Source organism: Pseudophryne corroboree, chromosome 1 (genome assembly GCF_028390025.1).
Source record: "Pseudophryne corroboree isolate aPseCor3 chromosome 1, aPseCor3.hap2, whole genome shotgun sequence".
Classification (NCBI taxonomy): Eukaryota; Metazoa; Chordata; class Amphibia; order Anura; family Myobatrachidae; genus Pseudophryne; species Pseudophryne corroboree.
Window position 1 is genome coordinate 1235891890 of NC_086444.1, and position 18666 is coordinate 1235910555.

The following is an 18666-nucleotide window of genomic DNA, read 5'->3' on the forward strand; positions in this document are numbered from 1 at the left end:
TTATACATACTGCTGAAATAGCGCAGAGAAATAATATTTATTTTTTAAATAGATTAGAATGGGAAAAGTCACATTATCTCTAATATATTACCTGAAAGGGAAGTGATGTCATAGCTATGGAGGTATAAATAACCCTAGATTGGATCCCAGTCATTCTCTTTTGACTGGTGACTGATGCACACATAATCCTGTGAGATTGTAAGTAACATTTATATATTGGATCTGTCCATCTTTTCTGCCATTAATGTTAATGATGTAATAGGTATTAAATTTACCTTAATGTTTTATGTATGTATATTTGGACTATTGGATAAATTTGAGTTGTGTCTAAAGTTGGACTATAATATGATATTGAATTTTTAGTTCCCAATAACAATTCAGATAGTGTACCATATGAGACTTAGGCCCCAATATTAATTTGAACATGAATTGACCATTTTAGGACATATTATGTAGAGATGAGCGGGTTCGGTTTCTCTGAAACCGAACCCGCACGAACTTCATGTTTTTTTTACGGGTCCGAGCAGACTCGGATCCTCCCGCCTTGCTCGGTTAACCCGAGCGCGCCCGAACGTCATCATGACGCTGTCGGATTCTCGCGAGACTCGGATTCTATATAAGGAGCCGCGCGTCGCCGCCATTTTCACACGTGCATTGAGATTGATAGGGAGAGGACGTGGCTGGCGTCCTCTCCATTAGAAATTAGATTAGAAGAGAGAGAGAGATTGTGCAGAGTCAGACAGAGTTTACCACAGTGACCAGTGCAGTTGTTGTTAGTTAACTTTTATTTATTTTAATATAATATATCCGTTCTCTGCTATATCCGTTCTCTGCCTGAAAAAAAACGATACACAGCAGCAGCCAGTCACACAGTGTGACTCAGTCTGTGTGCACTCAGCTCAGCCCAGTGTGCTGCACATCAATGTATAAAAGGCAAAGCTTATAATAATTGTGGGGGAGACTGGGGAGCACTGCAGGTTGTTATAGCAGGAGCCCCCAGGAGTACATAATATTATATTAATTTAAAATTAAACAGTGCACACTTTTGCTGCAGGAGTGCCACTGCCAGTGTGACTAGTGGTGACCAGTGCCTGACCACCAGTATAGTAGTATATTGTTGTATGTATTGTATACTATCTCTTTATCAACCAGTCTATATTAGCAGCAGACACAGTACAGTGCGGTAGTTCACGGCTGTGGCTACCTCTGTGTCGGCAGTCGGAACTCGGCAGGCAGTCCGTCCATCCATAATTGTATTACAATATATACCACCTAACCGTGGTATTTTTTTTTCTTTCTTTATACCGTCGTCATAGTGTCATACTAGTTGTTACGAGTATACTACTATCTCTTTATCAACCAGTGTACAGTGCGGTAGTTCACGGCTGTGGCTACCTCTGTGTCGGCAGTCGGCAGGCAGTCCGTCCATCCATAATTGTATTATTATTATAATATATACCACCTAACCGTGGTTTTTTTTTCATTCTTTATACCGTCATAGTGTCATACTAGTTGTTACGAGTATACTACTATCTCTTTATCAACCAGTGTACAGTGCGGTAGTTCACGGCTGTGGCTACCTCTGTGTCGGCAGTCGGCAGGCAGTCCGTCCATCCATAATTGTATTATTATTATAATATATACCACCTAACCGTGGTTTTTTTTTCATTCTTTATACCGTCGTCATAGTGTCATACTAGTTGTTACGAGTATACTACTATCTCTTTATCAACCAGTGTACAGTGCGGTAGTTCACGGCTGTGGCTACCTCTGTGTCGGCAGTCGGCAGGCAGTCCGTCCATCCATAATTGTATTATTATTATAATATATACCACCTAACCGTGGTTTTTTTTTCATTCTTTATACCGTCGTCATAGTGTCATACTAGTTGTTACGAGTATACTACTATCTCTTTATCAACCAGTGTACAGTGCGGTAGTTCACGGCTGTGGCTACCTCTGTGTCGGCAGTCGGCAGGCAGTCCGTCCATCCATAATTGTATTATTATTATAATATATACCACCTAACTGTGGTATTTTTTTTTCTTTCTTTATACCGTCGTCATAGTGTCATACTAGTTGTTACGAGTATACTACTATCTCTTTATCAACCAGTGTACAGTGCGGTAGTTCACGGCTGTGGCTACCTCTGTGTCGGCAGTCGGAAGGCAGTCCGTCCATCCATAATTGTATTATTATTATAATATATACCACCTAACTGTGGTATTTTTTTTTCTTTCTTTATACCGTCGTCATAGTGTCATACTAGTTGTTACGAGTATACTACTATCTCTTTATCAACCAGTGTACAGTGCGGTAGTTCACGGCTGTGGCTACCTCTGTGTCGGCAGTCGGCAGGCAGTCCGTCCATCCATAATTGTATTATTATTATAATATATACCACCTAACCGTGGTTTTTTTTTCATTCTTTATACCGTCGTCATAGTGTCATACTAGTTGTTACGAGTATACTACTATCTCTTTATCAACCAGTGTACAGTGCGGTAGTTCACGGCTGTGGCTACCTCTGTGTCGGCAGTCGGCAGGCAGTCCGTCCATCCATAATTGTATTATTATTATAATATATACCACCTAACTGTGGTATTTTTTTTTCTTTCTTTATACCGTCGTCATAGTGTCATACTAGTTGTTACGAGTATACTACTATCTCTTTATCAACCAGTGTACAGTGCGGTAGTTCACGGCTGTGGCTACCTCTGTGTCGGCAGTCGGCAGGCAGTCCGTCCATCCATAATTGTATTATTATTATAATATATACCACCTAACCGTGGTTTTTTTTTCATTCTTTATACCGTCATAGTGTCATACTAGTTGTTACGAGTATACTACTATCTCTTTATCAACCAGTGTACAGTGCGGTAGTTCACGGCTGTGGCTACCTCTGTGTCGGCACTCGGCAGGCAGTCCGTCCATCCATAATTGTATTATTATTATAATATATACCACCTAACCGTGGTTTTTTTTTCATTCTTTATACCGTCGTCATAGTGTCATACTAGTTGTTACGAGTATACTACTATCTCTTTATCAACCAGTGTACAGTGCGGTAGTTCACGGCTGTGGCTACCTCTGTGTCGGCAGTCGGCAGGCAGTCCGTCCATCCATAATTGTATTATTATTATAATATATACCACCTAACTGTGGTATTTTTTTTCTTTCTTTATACCGTCGTCATAGTGTCATACTAGTTGTTACGAGTATACTACTATCTCTTTATCAACCAGTGTACAGTGCGGTAGTTCACGGCTGTGGCTACCTCTGTGTCGGCAGTCGGCAGGCAGTCCGTCCATCCATAATTGTATTATTATTATAATATATACCACCTAACCGTGGTTTTTTTATACCACCTAACCGTGGCAGTCCGTCCATAATTGTATACTAGTATCCAATCCATCCATCTCCATTGTTTACCTGAGGTGCCTTTTAGTTCTGCCTATAAAATATGGAGAACAAAAAAGTTGAGGTTCCAAAATTAGGGAAAGATCAAGATCCACTTCCACCTCGTGCTGAAGCTGCTGCCACTAGTCATGGCCGAGACGATGAAATGCCAGCAACGTCGTCTGCCAAGGCCGATGCCCAATGTCATAGTACAGAGCATGTCAAATCCAAAACACCAAATATCAGAAAAAAAAGGACTCCAAAACCTAAAATAAAATTGTCGGAGGAGAAGCGTAAACTTGCAAATATGCCATTTACCACACGGAGTGGCAAGGAACGGCTGAGGCCCTGGCCTATGTTCATGGCTAGTGGTTCAGCTTCACATGAGGATGGAAGCACTCAGCCTCTCGCTAGAAAACTGAAAAGACTCAAGCTGGCAAAAGCACCGCAAAGAACTGTGCGTTCTTTGAAATCCCAAATCCACAAGGAGAGTCCAATTGTGTCGTTTGCGATGCCTGACCTTCCCAACACTGGACGTGAAGAGCATGCGCCTTCCACTATTTGCATGCCCCCTGCAAGTGCTGGAAGGAGCACCCGCAGTCCAGTTCCTGATAGTCAGATTGAAGATGTCAGTGTTGAAGTACACCAGGATGAGGAGGATATGGGTGTTGCTGGCGCTGGGGAGGAAATTGACCAGGAGGATTCTGATGGTGAGGTGGTTTGTTTAAGTCAGGCACCCGGGGAGACACCTGTTGTCCGTGGGAGGAATATGGCCGTTGACATGCCAGGTGAAAATACCAAAAAAATCAGCTCTTCGGTGTGGAGGTATTTCACCAGAAATGCGGACAACAGGTGTCAAGCCGTGTGTTCCCTTTGTCAAGCTGTAATAAGTAGGGGTAAGGACGTTAACCACCTCGGAACATCCTCCCTTATACGTCACCTGCAGCGCATTCATAATAAGTCAGTGACAAGTTCAAAAACTTTGGGTGACAGCGGAAGCAGTCCACTGACCAGTAAATCCCTTCCTCTTGTAACCAAGCTCACGCAAACCACCCCACCAACTCCCTCAGTGTCAATTTCCTCCTTCCCCAGGAATGCCAATAGTCCTGCAGGCCATGTCACTGGCAAGTCTGACGAGTCCTCTCCTGCCTGTGATTCCTCCGATGCATCCTTGCGTGTAACGCCTACTGCTGCTGGCGCTGCTGTTGTTGCCACTGGGAGTCGATGGTCATCCCAGAGGGGAAGTCGTAAGCCCACTTGTACTACTTCCAGTAAGCAATTGACTGTTCAACAGTCCTTTGCGAGGAAGATGAAATATCACAGCAGTCATCCTACTGCAAAGCGGATAACTGAGTCCTTGACAACTATGTTGGTGTTAGACGTGCGTCCGGTATCCGCCGTTAGTTCACAGGGAACTAGACAATTTATTGAGGCAGTGTGCCCCCGTTACCAAATACCATCTAGGTTCCACTTCTCTAGGCAGGCGATACCGAGAATGTACACGGACGTCAGAAAAAGACTCACCAGTGTCCTAAAAAATGCAGTTGTACCCAATGTCCACTTAACCACGGACATGTGGACAAGTGGAGCAGGGCAGGGTCAGGACTATATGACTGTGACAGCCCACTGGGTAGATGTATGGACTCCCGCCGCAAGAACAGCAGCGGCGGCACCAGTAGCAGCATCTCGCAAACGCCAACTCTTTCCTAGGCAGGCTACGCTTTGTATCACCGCTTTCCAGAATACGCACACAGCTGAAAACCTCTTACGGCAACTGAGGAAGATCATCGCGGAATGGCTTACCCCAATTGGACTCTCCTGTGGATTTGTGGCATCGGACAACGCCAGCAATATTGTGTGTGCATAAAATATGGGCAAATTCCAGCACGTCCCATGTTTTGCACATACCTTGAATTTGGTGGTGCAGAATTTTTTAAAAAACGACAGGGGCGTGCAAGAGATGCTGTCGGTGGCCAGAAAAATTGCGGGACACTTTCGGCGTACAGGCACCACGTACAGAAGACTGGAGCACCACCAAAAACTACTGAACCTGCCCTGCCATCATCTGAAGCAAGAAGTGGTAACGAGGTGGAATTCAACCCTCTATATGCTTCAGAGGTTGGAGGAGCAGCAAAAGGCCATTCAAGCCTATACAATTGAGCACGATATAGGAGATGGAATGCACCTGTCTCAAGTGCAGTGGAGAATGATTTCAACGTTGTGCAAGGTTCTGATGCCCTTTGAACTTGCCACACGTGAAGTCAGTTCAGACACTGCCAGCCTGAGTCAGGTCATTCCCCTCATCAGGCTTTTGCAGAAGAAGCTGGAGGCATTGAAGAAGGAGCTAACACGGAGCGATTCCGCTAGGCATGTGGGACTTGTGGATGCAGCCCTTAATTCGCTTAACAAGGATTCACGGGTGGTCAATCTGTTGAAATCAGAGCACTACATTTTGGCCACCGTGCTCGATCCTAGATTTAAAGCCTACCTTGGATCTCTCTTTCCGGCAGACACAGGTCTGCTGGGGTTGAAAGACCTGCTGGTGACAAAATTGTCAAGTCAAGCGGAACGCGACCTGTCAACATCTCCTCCTTCACATTCTCCCGCAACTGGGGGTGCGAGGAAAAGGCTCAGAATTCCGAGCCCACCCGCTGGCGGTGATGCAGGGCAGTCTGGAGCGACTGCTGATGCTGACATCTGGTCCGGACTGAAGGACCTGACAACGATTACGGACATGTCGTCTACTGTCACTGCATATGATTCTCTCAACATTGATAGAATGGTGGAGGATTATATGAGTGACCGCATCCAAGTAGGCACGTCACACAGTCCGTACTTATACTGGCAGGAAAAAGAGGCAATTTGGAGGCCCTTGCACAAACTGGCTTTATTCTACCTAAGTTGCCCTCCCACAAGTGTGTACTCCGAAAGAGTGTTTAGTGCCGCCGCTCACCTTGTCAGCAATCGGCGTACGAGGTTACATCCAGAAAATGTGGAGAAGATGATGTTCATTAAAATGAATTATAATCAATTCCTCCGCGGAGACATTGACCAGCAGCAATTGCCTCCACAAAGTACACAGGGAGCTGAGATGGTGGATTCCAGTGGGGACGAATTGATAATCTGTGAGGAGGGGGATGTACACGGTGATATATCGGAGGGTGAAGATGAGGTGGACATCTTGCCTCTGTAGAGCCAGTTTGTGCAAGGAGAGATTAATTGCTTCTTTTTTGGGGGGGGTCCAAACCAACCCGTCATATCAGTCACAGTCGTGTGGCAGACCCTGTCACTGAAATGATGGGTTGGTTAAAGTGTGCATGTCCTGTTTTGTTTATACAACATAAGGGTGGGTGGGAGGGCCCAAGGATAATTCCATCTTGCACCTCTTTTTTCTTTTCTTTTTCTTTGCATCATGTGCTGATTGGGGAGGGTTTTTTGGAAGGGACATCCTGCGTGACACTGCAGTGCCACTCCTAGATGGGCCCGGTGTTTGTGTCGGCCACTAGGGTCGCTTATCTTTCTCACACAGTCAGCTACCTCATTGCGCCTCTTTTTTTCTTTGCGTCATGTGCTGTTTGGGGAGGGTTTTTTGGAAGGGACATCCTGCGTGACACTGCAGTGCCACTCCTAGATGGGCCCGGTGTTTGTGTCGGCCACTAGGGTCGCTTATCTTACTCACACAGCGACCTCGGTGCAAATTTTAGGACTAAAAATAATATTGTGAGGTGTGATGTGTTCAGAATAGGCTGAAAATGAGTGTAAATTATGTTTTTTGAGGTTAATAATACTTTGGGATCAAAATTACCCCCAAATTCTATGATTTAAGCTGTTTTTTAGGGTTTTTTGAAAAAAACACCCGAATCCAAAACACACCCGAATCCGACAAAAAAAATTCGGTGAGGTTTTGCCAAAACGCGGTCGAACCCAAAACACGGCCGCGGAACCGAACCCAAAACCAAAACACAAAACCCGAAAAATTTCAGGCGCTCATCTCTAATATTATGATGTTGCTTCTTATCTTCGTTTGAAAAAATTTCTGTCACAGAATCTAGAGAAACATGCAAGTTTAGTATTGGTATGTACGCTATATATTTATTCATTAGAATTTAGAGTTTAGCTCCATCTGACTAATTTGCATTTACATGTAGTAGATTTTGAATTCCCTTTTTTATCTGAAGAATTAACTTCCTCATAAATTCCTTATCACAAGTATTCGTGTTCAAACTTGGTATGTAATCTAAACATTGCTGAGTTCCTTTTTATTTCCACTTCTCAAATTTCCAACTCTAAATTAGGAATTATTCTTTCACTCTTTAAAGACTTTTGCCCCTGATAAAGCCATTGAGATGAAACACGTAGGATTCATGAATCTGCATTGATTGTGTAAAGTGTATATGAGAATTTCATCCTAAACTCACACCTATCAAAGTGAGGGTGTACTGTATTCCAACTCCTCAATACTGACATGAACATGTAAAGATTGGTGTTGTATTATACATATTTTATATTGTACATGTATGAATTGCATACTATTTTTATATGTAGTGAATAAATGATATTCTGAATAACAAAAATTGAGTACTAATGGCTGTCTATTTTTGGGTGATATTACTTTGGTGAGGGGGTTCATTTCAGGATATTCTTTATTGATCCCTCCATAAGTCAGATCCGTAGTTTACTGAATGATTTGACTGGCCGTCATGGTGTGAATTACCCAGAATTGTTTTTTTGCTGAATTCACAGTATTGTATACACTGCACACTGGGATACTTTTTGTATATATATATATATATATATATACACACTGTATATATATATTTATATATATATATATATATATATATATATGCATACAGTATACACCCTTTTCCTTTGTCCTTGTCACTAAATCCAGATCTTCCTATACTTATTTACATTAACCATTTTCAATGCAAAGCCTTATAATTAAGCAAAGTTTAAGGAAAACAACAGAATTTTTATAGTATAATGGTAAAGTACAGTATCTGATGGTTTATATAGTGTTTTTCCCCAGTATTGTTTTTCTAGAGTTAAATTCAGGTTTTATAAGCAGAATATACAGCTTTGGGAAAAATATACAGCCCAGAACACTGGCACATGAGGTCAGTATGGCAAATATCTCCACAGCCACCATGTATTTCCCTTTGGTGCTCAGATAGGCCGGGATCATTGCAATCCAGACACTGCAGAGCACCAGCATGCTGAAGGTGATGAACTTGGCCTCATTGAAGCTGTCCGGTAATGTCCTCACCATGAAAGCCAGAACAAAGTTCACAGATGCCAGGATCCCTATGTAACTCAACATAGAGTATAACCCAATCACTAACCCCTCATTACACTGAACGATGATCATTCCCTTATAGGAGTGATGGTCATACTCTTGGTAGGGAGAATAAACAGTCAGCCAGATACCACAGATCAGAGCTTGGACAGAGGAGCACACAATGACCACATAATTAGATACTTTGAGTGTTACCCACTTCCTCCAGGTACTGCCGGGTTTGGTGGCTTTGAAAGCAATAAAGACAGTGACAGTCTTTGCTAATACAGAAGAGACAGCTGTGGAGAAGAAGATCCCAAAAGACATCTGTCGGAGTCTGCAGGTTATATCCACCGGTCGTCCGAGGAACAAGAACACACAGAGGAAGCTCAGCAAGATGGAAATCAGGAGAATGAAGCTTACAGCCCGGTTATTGGCTTTCACAATTGGGGTGTCCCAGTAATAAATAAAGTTCCCTAATATAAATAATGTTATGGCAGAGAACAATGAAGCTGTTACTGCAGATATTTGCACCACAATGTCCTTTTCATAGGACAGAAAGTCATATATTTTGGGTACACATCTCACTCTTCTCTCATCCGGCCACTCTTCATCAGGACATCTATAGCAGATCTCACAATCTAAAATGTAATATAAAACCATACACATAATCTCGATGGGTCAGTTATTTTGTTCATTATAAAACAATTAGACAGTATCTATATTTAAAATCTTTACTCTATATGTTAATTTATCAAATGTGTATACTGTAACACATTCTTACCTGTTGTATTACAAAATTCTCCCTCAGAACATGGGACACAGTCATAGCAGCAGACATGAAATCCTCCATTAAAAGCTTTTCTGTACCCAGGAAGACATCTGTCATTGCACCGGGATTTGGGGATCTTGTACATGCAATAAAATATAAAATATGATTCAGGTTTTTTATATAAATAATTTAATTTGAATATTATTTTTTTAATTGCAAGAACATTTTTTTTTTTTTACATTTATCTTAGGGATATTATAATATGCTGATATGCCCTCATCCTCCAGTGATAACATGACCACATATAATGTCCCTCAAGTCTGTTGCCTCTTTGTCATCTTAATATTCACTCTCACCTTCACTCCCCACATCAAGGCAATATATTAATAGTGATGGATATAACTTTTTATTAAAGCATTTCATCCTTCTTGATTATTTGATTCTCCAGCCCTTCACAGTATATATTTCTCTGGTCACCATCCAACTGTTCTTTCCTTCACTTTAGAGTGTAAGCTCCTCTTTCTTGTTCTTCCTTGGTACACTTTGTCTCACCAGTACTCCATGTCCTTGTCTCCTTCCTACAGCTACTCTGATTCTTGTAGCTTGCCCACATGCTGGGTACAGGATCACGGCACTGCCCTGACTCCCACCTTTTACTCCAGCTATCTTCAATGAGTTGCCATATCCATGTCCTTACAACCTGTCCTTTACAGTATGGTGTAAACTAATTTTTTAACTCTTATATTATGACGTTCCTTTGTGTATTGTAATTAAAATCCTACTGTAATGCCCTGTTAATGAGAAATGTTTTGTAAGTGTATTCTGTACAGCGGTGTGTACATTTTGTGGCACATAATAAATAAAATGTAATAAAAATATTGTGAGATTACACACATGAGAATTCGCACCTATTAAAATATACAGTAAATGAATTAAATTCTATAAGTCCTAGAACTTGATTTTTTGGTGTTTCATTGTACACAGCTGATCATTCATAATCATTTCTACAACTTGCTTATTGTCTAATTATTGATAACATATTTCAGCATTCATGTTGCTGTGTATAATCCACAACCCTCCAGCACAACAGCTCTGACCACTTACTGCATATCAAGTATAGATGCTTCCCCGGGTCACACACTCCACAATGTGATCAATCTGCAACTTATTTCTAATATAAAAGATTTTATGGTCAGTTATCTGTCTGTATCGTATTATAGGATTTACTATTAATACAGATTAGGCATGTCATTTACATATATTCTGCTGTAACAGTTTTCAAGTACACTCTGAAGATGGATTACATATATGATTGATTACAGCAATTTATGTCCTTATTATTTATATTATTCTTATTTTTGTATGTTATTTATAAGGGGCCACAATGGTCCTCAGTGCTGCACAATGGGGTGAGCACAGAATACACTGAGCAGACAATATGCAGATATCAAATATTATATGTAATTCAAAACTATAAAATTGTATAATAACCAGACAAAAAATTAATTGATGTACAGTATCAAAGTCAGATTAAGGCTGGAGGCGCCTGAGGGGCAACAAGGTTGTGAGGGTCCATGCTATTGAAACAGCTGAAAACCACCGCTGAGCACCCCCCTATTCCACCTTGAAACGCACACACTCACTGAAAGCCCCCTCTCTGCTTGAACAGGACAGCATGCATCTGCTGTGTGTGTGGGGGCCCTAGGTCTGACCTCTGTTGCAGAAAGTGGTGATGTGGGAGCAGCACCAGAGAACCAGAGGATGGAGAGGATGCAGCACACTGCAGTAAGGAGCGGCAATGTGAGAGCGGAAGTGGAGCACCAGAGGAGGGAGAGGCTGCAAAACACACACAGCAGCTGGCGGTGGCACCTGACACCCCTCTCCTCCTGCTTATTCTTCCACATCTGGGTACCGCACCAATGACTTGATACACATAGCTATGGTGGAAACTGCTCCCTGAGCAGCTGCATGACAACTACTCAGCTGCAAGCAGCTATGTGTGGGGTCCCCTGGGCCACTGCACCCATCGCCCCTCCCTTAATCAGGCCATCTGCAGTAGTATAAATAAAATATAAAATTACAGAACCAACAATTGACCAGAATGTGAGCAAAAGGGATAAGTATTACTCACTTGAGGTACAGATGTAGCCATGCTCATCATTGCTGAGATGTAGAATGCTGCAAGATGTCTTTCTGCATGGTACTATGGGCTTTGACTATTGATGCCAGCAATTGCTCCATCAGCTCCTTTAATTCCATTAGGAATTAAAGGAGCGATCGCCAGCTGCAAATAATTACAGACCAGCGCACCATGCAGAAAGCAAAGATGAACATGGTTACATCTCTATGCCAGAGAATTAATTTAAGAAATAGACATGCAGAGATGAAGTGTTGGGTAGTTACCTGCTCATGGCAGCTTACATCCTATAGGGAAGAGGCAGACAAACTTAGTGTGCAACTAAGTGGGGAGTTGAAATGGTATCAAAGACTGGAGTTAACAGGAATGACAGTAGAGATTTATTCTGATAGCTTGAAGCCTTGGAGACTAGTGTAGGTGGCAATAAGTTACAGATGTGTCCACCCCATATGAGCTGTATGACTATATTAAGATATATACCATGCCTTGTGATTTGTATTAAGATATGCTACTGTAATTTGCTACTTTAGATAAATACTTTTATGGAAAAATAAAACTGGGAATCCACCCAATCGCTGGTCATAGTAGGTGTATGAAAACAAAGGAGCGGCTTAGTGTTTTGTAGATCAGGATAAGGAGATGGAACTTGCAATGTACTGTAGGTGAGAGAGAACCAGTGTAGTGATTGGCAGAGAGGGTAGACTGACTCAGAGTGGCAAGAGAGAACAATTATTTGGGCATGTAAAACAGATTGATAGTGTGACATAGTATGGCTAGAAAGAAAGCAGTTATGGTAATTGAGGCCAGAGATGGCGAGTGAGAGAATAAGAGCTTTAATTATTAGTTGTGGAGATAATGGACAAAATTCTGGTGAATTGGCAGAAGTGAATTCTACAGGAACAAAGAAGGGCCAGTATTTACTAAAAATCTAAGTGTGGCCGATTTGTGTTTTTTTTTCTAAGTCCCAACACGGGAATTCACTAAGCACAAATCTCGGCAGTGTTTGGACTATTTGTAATGGTTTGAATGAAAAAGGTCAGAAATACGAATGAATAGACCATCGGTCAAACGCGGCTGTTATTTCATACAATACGGGTATTCACTACTCATTCGTATTTGGATGTTAGTCTCTGAGTGGTCAAGTGCGGGTGTATTTTTTTGCGAATCGTTAAAAAAAGCAGCAAAAAAATAGACCTGCAATTTCCAGTCGAGTTTGGATAAACATGCACGGATCAGTGAGATCTGTGCATGGTTATCTATGGGAAAGGGTCTGTTTACTGTAAAAAAAAAAAAAATTGCTTGGGGTCACCCCTCCTAAGCCAAACCAACCTCGGGCTCTTTGAGCCGATCCTGGTTGAAAAAATATGGGGAAAAAATTGACCGGGGTTCCCCCATATTTGATCAACCAGCATCGGGCTCTGCGCCTGGTCCTGGTGCAAAAAATACGGGGGCAAAAAGCGTAGGGGTCCCCCGTACTTTTTGAACCAGCACCGGGCTCCACTAGTCAGAGAAATAATGCCAAAGCCGAGGGACACTTTTATATAGGTCCCTGCGGCCCTGGCATTAAATCACTAACTAGTCACCCCTGGCCGGGGTACCCTGGAGGAGTGGGGACCCCTTATATCAAGGGGTCCCCCCCTCCAGCCACCCAAGGGCCAGGGGTGAAGCCCAAGGCTGTCCCCCCCATCCATGGGCTGCAGATGGGGGGCTGATAGCCCAGTGTAAAATAAAAGAATATTGTTTTTTGCACAAGAACTCCAAGTTCCTGCAAGCCTCCCCCGCAAGCTGGTACTTGGAGAACCACATGTACCAGCATGCGGGAGTTAAAGGGGCCCGCTGGTACCTATAGTTCTTCTGCAATAAAATACCCAAATAAAAACAGGACACACACACCTTGAATGTACAACTTTATTACATTCATTCCGACACACACATACTTACCTATGTTCAGATGCCGACTCGGCTCAAGTCTCACCGTCGATTCCAGGGTACCTGAAAATAAAATTATACTCACCTAAATCCAGTGTGTCATGTCCTTTTGTAATAATCCACGTACTTGGCAACCTGAACGTTTGGATGCAGTAGGTTCAGAATGATTGTCAGTTGGGATGTTAAAGTCCCCAAGATGAGAGAGGGAAGGTAAGAAGAGAAAAAGAAAGGGAGCCAAGTGGCAAAATTATCAAGGAATTCATAGACTGGTTTAGTTATGCAAATGTTATCTGGGTGGAAGAGGCAGATAGGGAGGGCATCAAAGGAGGATGAGAGGGAAGATTCAGGGCAAATAACCTGGAAGATGTAATGGGAATAAAGAATCATCAGTTTGTTGGGTTCAGGTCAGGGATTATAGGAAATTGACAAAATTACAAAGAGAGAGCAGTATGCTGGTTGTGTCAGATGAGGACAGCAAAGTTAAGAAAATTAGAGATATCATTAATTATGAACAGAAACTACAGTATGTTTGTTGCACATCACTCTGGCATTACAGAATACACAAGAAAGAGGGAGAGAGAAAAAAAGAGTTTGGTGATATTTCTGGATTGCAGGGTGGGCAATGTTTTTATCAAAGAGGTTGATATAAAGAGAAGAGGGAAATGAGTCAAAAATCAGAAAGGGAAGTGAGATCATCAGTAGACTGGATTGGAAGAAGTGGGAGAGCGGCATACTATTTTGTGAAGTTGATTTGAAAGGAGAGAACAGTGAAAGAATAAAAAAGAAAACAAGTGCTAGAAAACAGTTAGTTTATTGCTAAAAAAAATAGAAAAACATGCAATATTATGAATTAGTTCACACTGGTTGGTACATCTTTTCAAATAATAATAAAATATTTATAAAACAATAAAAAATCACCTCTATTCTTATTATTTCTCTTTTTAATTTCTACATAAAATTGTTAAAATAGATTGCTTTTCATATTTTGTCAGAATTGTTTCATTCAATTCTAAACAGTTGCTTGCCATACCCAATCGGGTATGAACAGCGCAAGCGAATGGTCCGCAATGTGTAGGCACGTCAGCCGCCGTCGCCGGCCGTTGCCGGGCAGTAGCGGATGGAATGAAAAAAGCATTTGCAGCGGCGAATTCAAGAAGATTAACAGGGAGAAGGCGTTCGTGGGCGGCAACTCACCGTATTCAGGGAGTGCCCAGGAAAACACAGGCGTGCCCGGCCATCTCCAGGGAGGGTTCCTGACGTCAGCTCCGTCCAGGATCATCGCAGTGGCTGAGTAAGTCCTGAGCGGTGCAGAGACTGCACAAACTATTGTATGACCAGCTCGCTGCACAGCCCATCGCACCCCTGCACAGCGTTTACCCCCTCCCCTGTAGGCAGCGATTACCTGGTCGCAGCAGTGCATAGAATAGCCTGCCTGCAACCAGGTCTGAATTAGGTCCATTGTCTCTTCAGACTTTGGCAGATTGTATCATTATGCTGTATTGTGGTCTCCTAATAAACATAAAAACAATTAAAAACCAACAAAAATTCAAGGTGAATTTATTTAATTAGCTGCTATATTATTTTCCACATTAATCTTGGATACTTAATATGCACTAGGATTTTACATGCAAGCATATAAAGGGATGATAGCATCAGGGCCGGACTACCCATTTAACCTCTGGCTGTTTGGTTTGGCTGCCCCTTGCCTGAAGTGTGCGTCTCCAAGAAAATTGAGGTGTACAATGAGTCCATACCCCCCTGATTCACAGCACACCCCTGTGAGCTCTGCTGCACGCTCCTGCCCGCACACACCCTGAGGTGTCTGTTTCAAGTCATAAGTACATGGCCCCTGACTCGCAGCAAGCCCCCATGCACTGTGTCCATTCACCCTCCATGTGACGTGTGCAAACACTTACACATGTCAGGGCCAATTATTAGCTGAAGTATGTCCTTGGATAGCATGCAAGCTAATATGGCTTCCTTATTATGAACATGCATGCGTATATGTATATAGCTAATGGGTTAATAGCGTACAAGCTAATATGGCTTCCTTATTATGAACATGCATGCGTATATGTATATAGATAATGGGTTAATAGCGTACAAGCTAATATGGCTTCCTTGTTATGAACATGCATGTGTATATGTATATAGCTAATGGGTTAATAGCGTACAAGCTAATATGGCTTCCTTGTTAAGAACATGCATGTGTATATGTATATAGCTAATGGGTTAATAGCGTACAAGCTAATATGGCTTCCTTGTTATGAACATGCATGTGTATATGTATATAGCTAATGGGTTAATAGCGTACAAGCTTATATAGCTTTCATATATCACATATAGGGCCTAATTCAGACCTGATCACTGCTGCAAATAAAAGTGCAAGAGGCAACTTTTAGCTTACGATCATTATGCATGTGCCAGGACGCAATGTGCGAAAAATGTGCAGACATACAAAGAAAATGTGAACGCACACAGGCAACAATATAGAGGCATGCCAGGGGCAGGGTGGGGGTTGTGGCTTTGCAGACCAGAGAAGAGGGACGTGAAGTTGGGTGTGCAGTGGGTGTGTATGGCTTGGGCTGCAGGCGGAATTTACACATGTCTACATAGAAATTACCTCTCACTGTACACAATCCGATCTGCACATTCTAGTCCCTCAAGCAATGGGGCAAACAACTTGTGGCAATGTGGCAACACATTTTAACAACACCTTTTTTTATTCTGGATGAAGGGGGACTTCAGGTGAACGGGTTCAGCAAGTAGATCTCCCAGTGCTCTGGCCAGAGGTGTTTTGATCTTGGCCAGGGCTAGGGGATGGTGCAGACAAGGTGATGGTCCTGAGAGTTTGGGCCTGGAGGGATGCGATCTTCTGCATGCCTTAGGCAATGGGAGCCAGAAAGGAGGCTACTTCACGCATGCGTGGCCTGATAGTTGAGGTGAGCTCCAGGAACATCTGTTTTGGAATTCATCTCTTCTTTGGCCTTGCTCTTGTATGGCCAACAGAAGCTCCTGTATGGTTGGTGGGGGGCAGCAGTTTGTTCAATGTGTGGTGGTGAGTCAGGCCCACCCTCAGACAGCGAATCTGAGTTCCCCTTCCCAGGCTGTGTGAGCTGCACCTCCTGTTCTGAAAATGTATAGAAAAATAAACAGAAAGTAGCATTGCCATTTTGCATGTCCCTAAAATTGTGTTTAATCTTACTATCATAATTACCAGGCTCAGCATACACAGCCTCAGGGGCAGGCATGTCTGTGTCCATCTCGGACATGCCTGCCACCTCCTCTTCGGCCATGCACCTTAAGGGCGTGCTACTCCATGGTGGTGTGCTACAAACCACTGGCGTATTTATAATGGGTGCAGTGTGTGTGGTGCACATGGGCCCACGGGGGTTCAGGGGGACCACACCGCTCACCCTGCACCCATTAATAGAAATACTTATCCTCCGGAGTCACACAGTGCAGCAGCGCTGCTGTCGAAATCACTAGGAAAATGGCGCGGCTCCATTTTCCATGTTTTGCACATGCGCATTAGGTAAATCAATGGCCGCTGTGCCATTTTCCCAGAGATCTGCGCATGTGCTGTAGACTCTGGAACAGCGCTTGAGTACCCTAGGGATCCTAGTGCCCAGAGTCTACACAGCACTGCTGGCTAGAGAGGAGGAGGCCAGCTGGAACCTGCACATGGGCCTCCTCCTCTCTAGAAATGCCCCTGCTACAGACTCTCAGGAAAACACCCACCACCTGTCCCCCTCGCATGCCGTGCAGCCATCTTCACCTTCAGCTGGCAATTAAAGTCAGCCCATCTAAAATAAGTTACAATATTGAGGACACAAATATTCAACATATGTTTGTAAAGTATTATCAAAACACTATTTACAAGTTCCTGGTGCATTCTCTAATGTTATGTCAAACTTTTTTTACATTTGAAAAAAAATTATATCTAATATATCTACCAATGTTTAATCTATTTCTAACCAAACTAAAGCACAGCCCTTAGAGTAGATGAGTTATGCCTACTTGTCCTTGTACCCATACACACTGTCCTCTAGAGATTTGCAGTATGCATATGCACACAAAAACTTGTCACTTAGTAAATAATCACACAGGGGAAGCAAGAAAATCACATCAGAACCATTAATGCATTCCTTCTTTTCACCTCTTGTGAAGTGCTGATGATGGGCGTCTTCACATTCACCACATCAGTGTTTTTATGCCAGATGCAGCCCCCATGTTCTTGAGCCAATGGTGGATATTCTCCATTGCCTGAGGGACCAGAATGTCTAACTCCCTCCTGCCAAATGGAAATTGCATTTTTTTGTAGGCTTTTCCTGTGATTGTGACTGGGTACTGAGTCCTGGTTCCTCTGTGGATTATTGTGACTGGGTACTGAGTCCTTGTTCCTCAGTGGATTATTGTGAATGGGTACTAGGCCCTGGTTCCTCTGTGGATTATTGTGACTTGGTACTGAGTCCTGGTTCCTCTGTGGATTATTGTGAATGGGTACTAGGCCCTGGTTTCTCTGTGGATTGTTGTGACTGGGTACTGAGTCCTGGTTCCTCTGTGGATTATTGTGAATGGGTACTAGGCCCTGGTTCCTCTGTGGATTGTTGTGACTGGGTACTGAGTCCTGGTTCCTCTGTGGATTGTTGTGAATGGGTACTGAGTCCTGGTTCCTCTGTGGATTATTGTGACTGGGTACTGAGTCCTTGATCCTCAGTGGATTATTGTAAATGGGTACTAGGCCCTGGTTCCTCTGTGGATAATTGTGACTGGGTACTGAGTCCTGGTTCCTCTGTGGATTATTGTGAATGGGTACTAGGCCCTGGTTTCTCTGTGGATTGTTGTGACTGGGTACTGAGTCCTGGTTCCTCTGTGGATTATTGTGAATGGGTACTAGGCCCCGGTTTCTCTGTGGATTGTTGTGACTGGGTACTGAGTCCTGGTTCCTCTGTGGATTATTGTGACTGGGTACTAGGCCCTGGTTTCTCTGTGGATTGTTGTGACTGGGTACTGAGTCCTTGTTCCTCTGTGGATTATTGTGAATGGGTACTAGGCCCCGGTTTCTCTGTGGATTGTTGTGACTGGGTACTGAGTCCTGGTTCCTCTGTGGATTATTGTGAATGGGTACTAGGCCCTGGTTTCTCTGTGG

General features: G+C 43.0%; 1 protein-coding gene across 1 annotated transcript; it reads right to left on the minus strand.

Annotated features, from left to right (window-relative positions):
• Window positions 1–8409: 8409 nt before the first annotated feature.
• Window positions 8410–11600, minus strand: LOC135052626 (vomeronasal type-2 receptor 26-like). Its single transcript, XM_063957442.1, has 3 exons — window positions 11580–11600; window positions 9461–9584; window positions 8410–9317 (listed from the first exon to the last, which is right to left on the minus strand). The coding sequence occupies exons 1-3, from the start codon at window positions 11598–11600 to the stop codon at window positions 8410–8412; spliced, it is 1053 nt and encodes a 350-aa protein (XP_063813512.1).
• Window positions 11601–18666: the final 7066 nt, after the last annotated feature.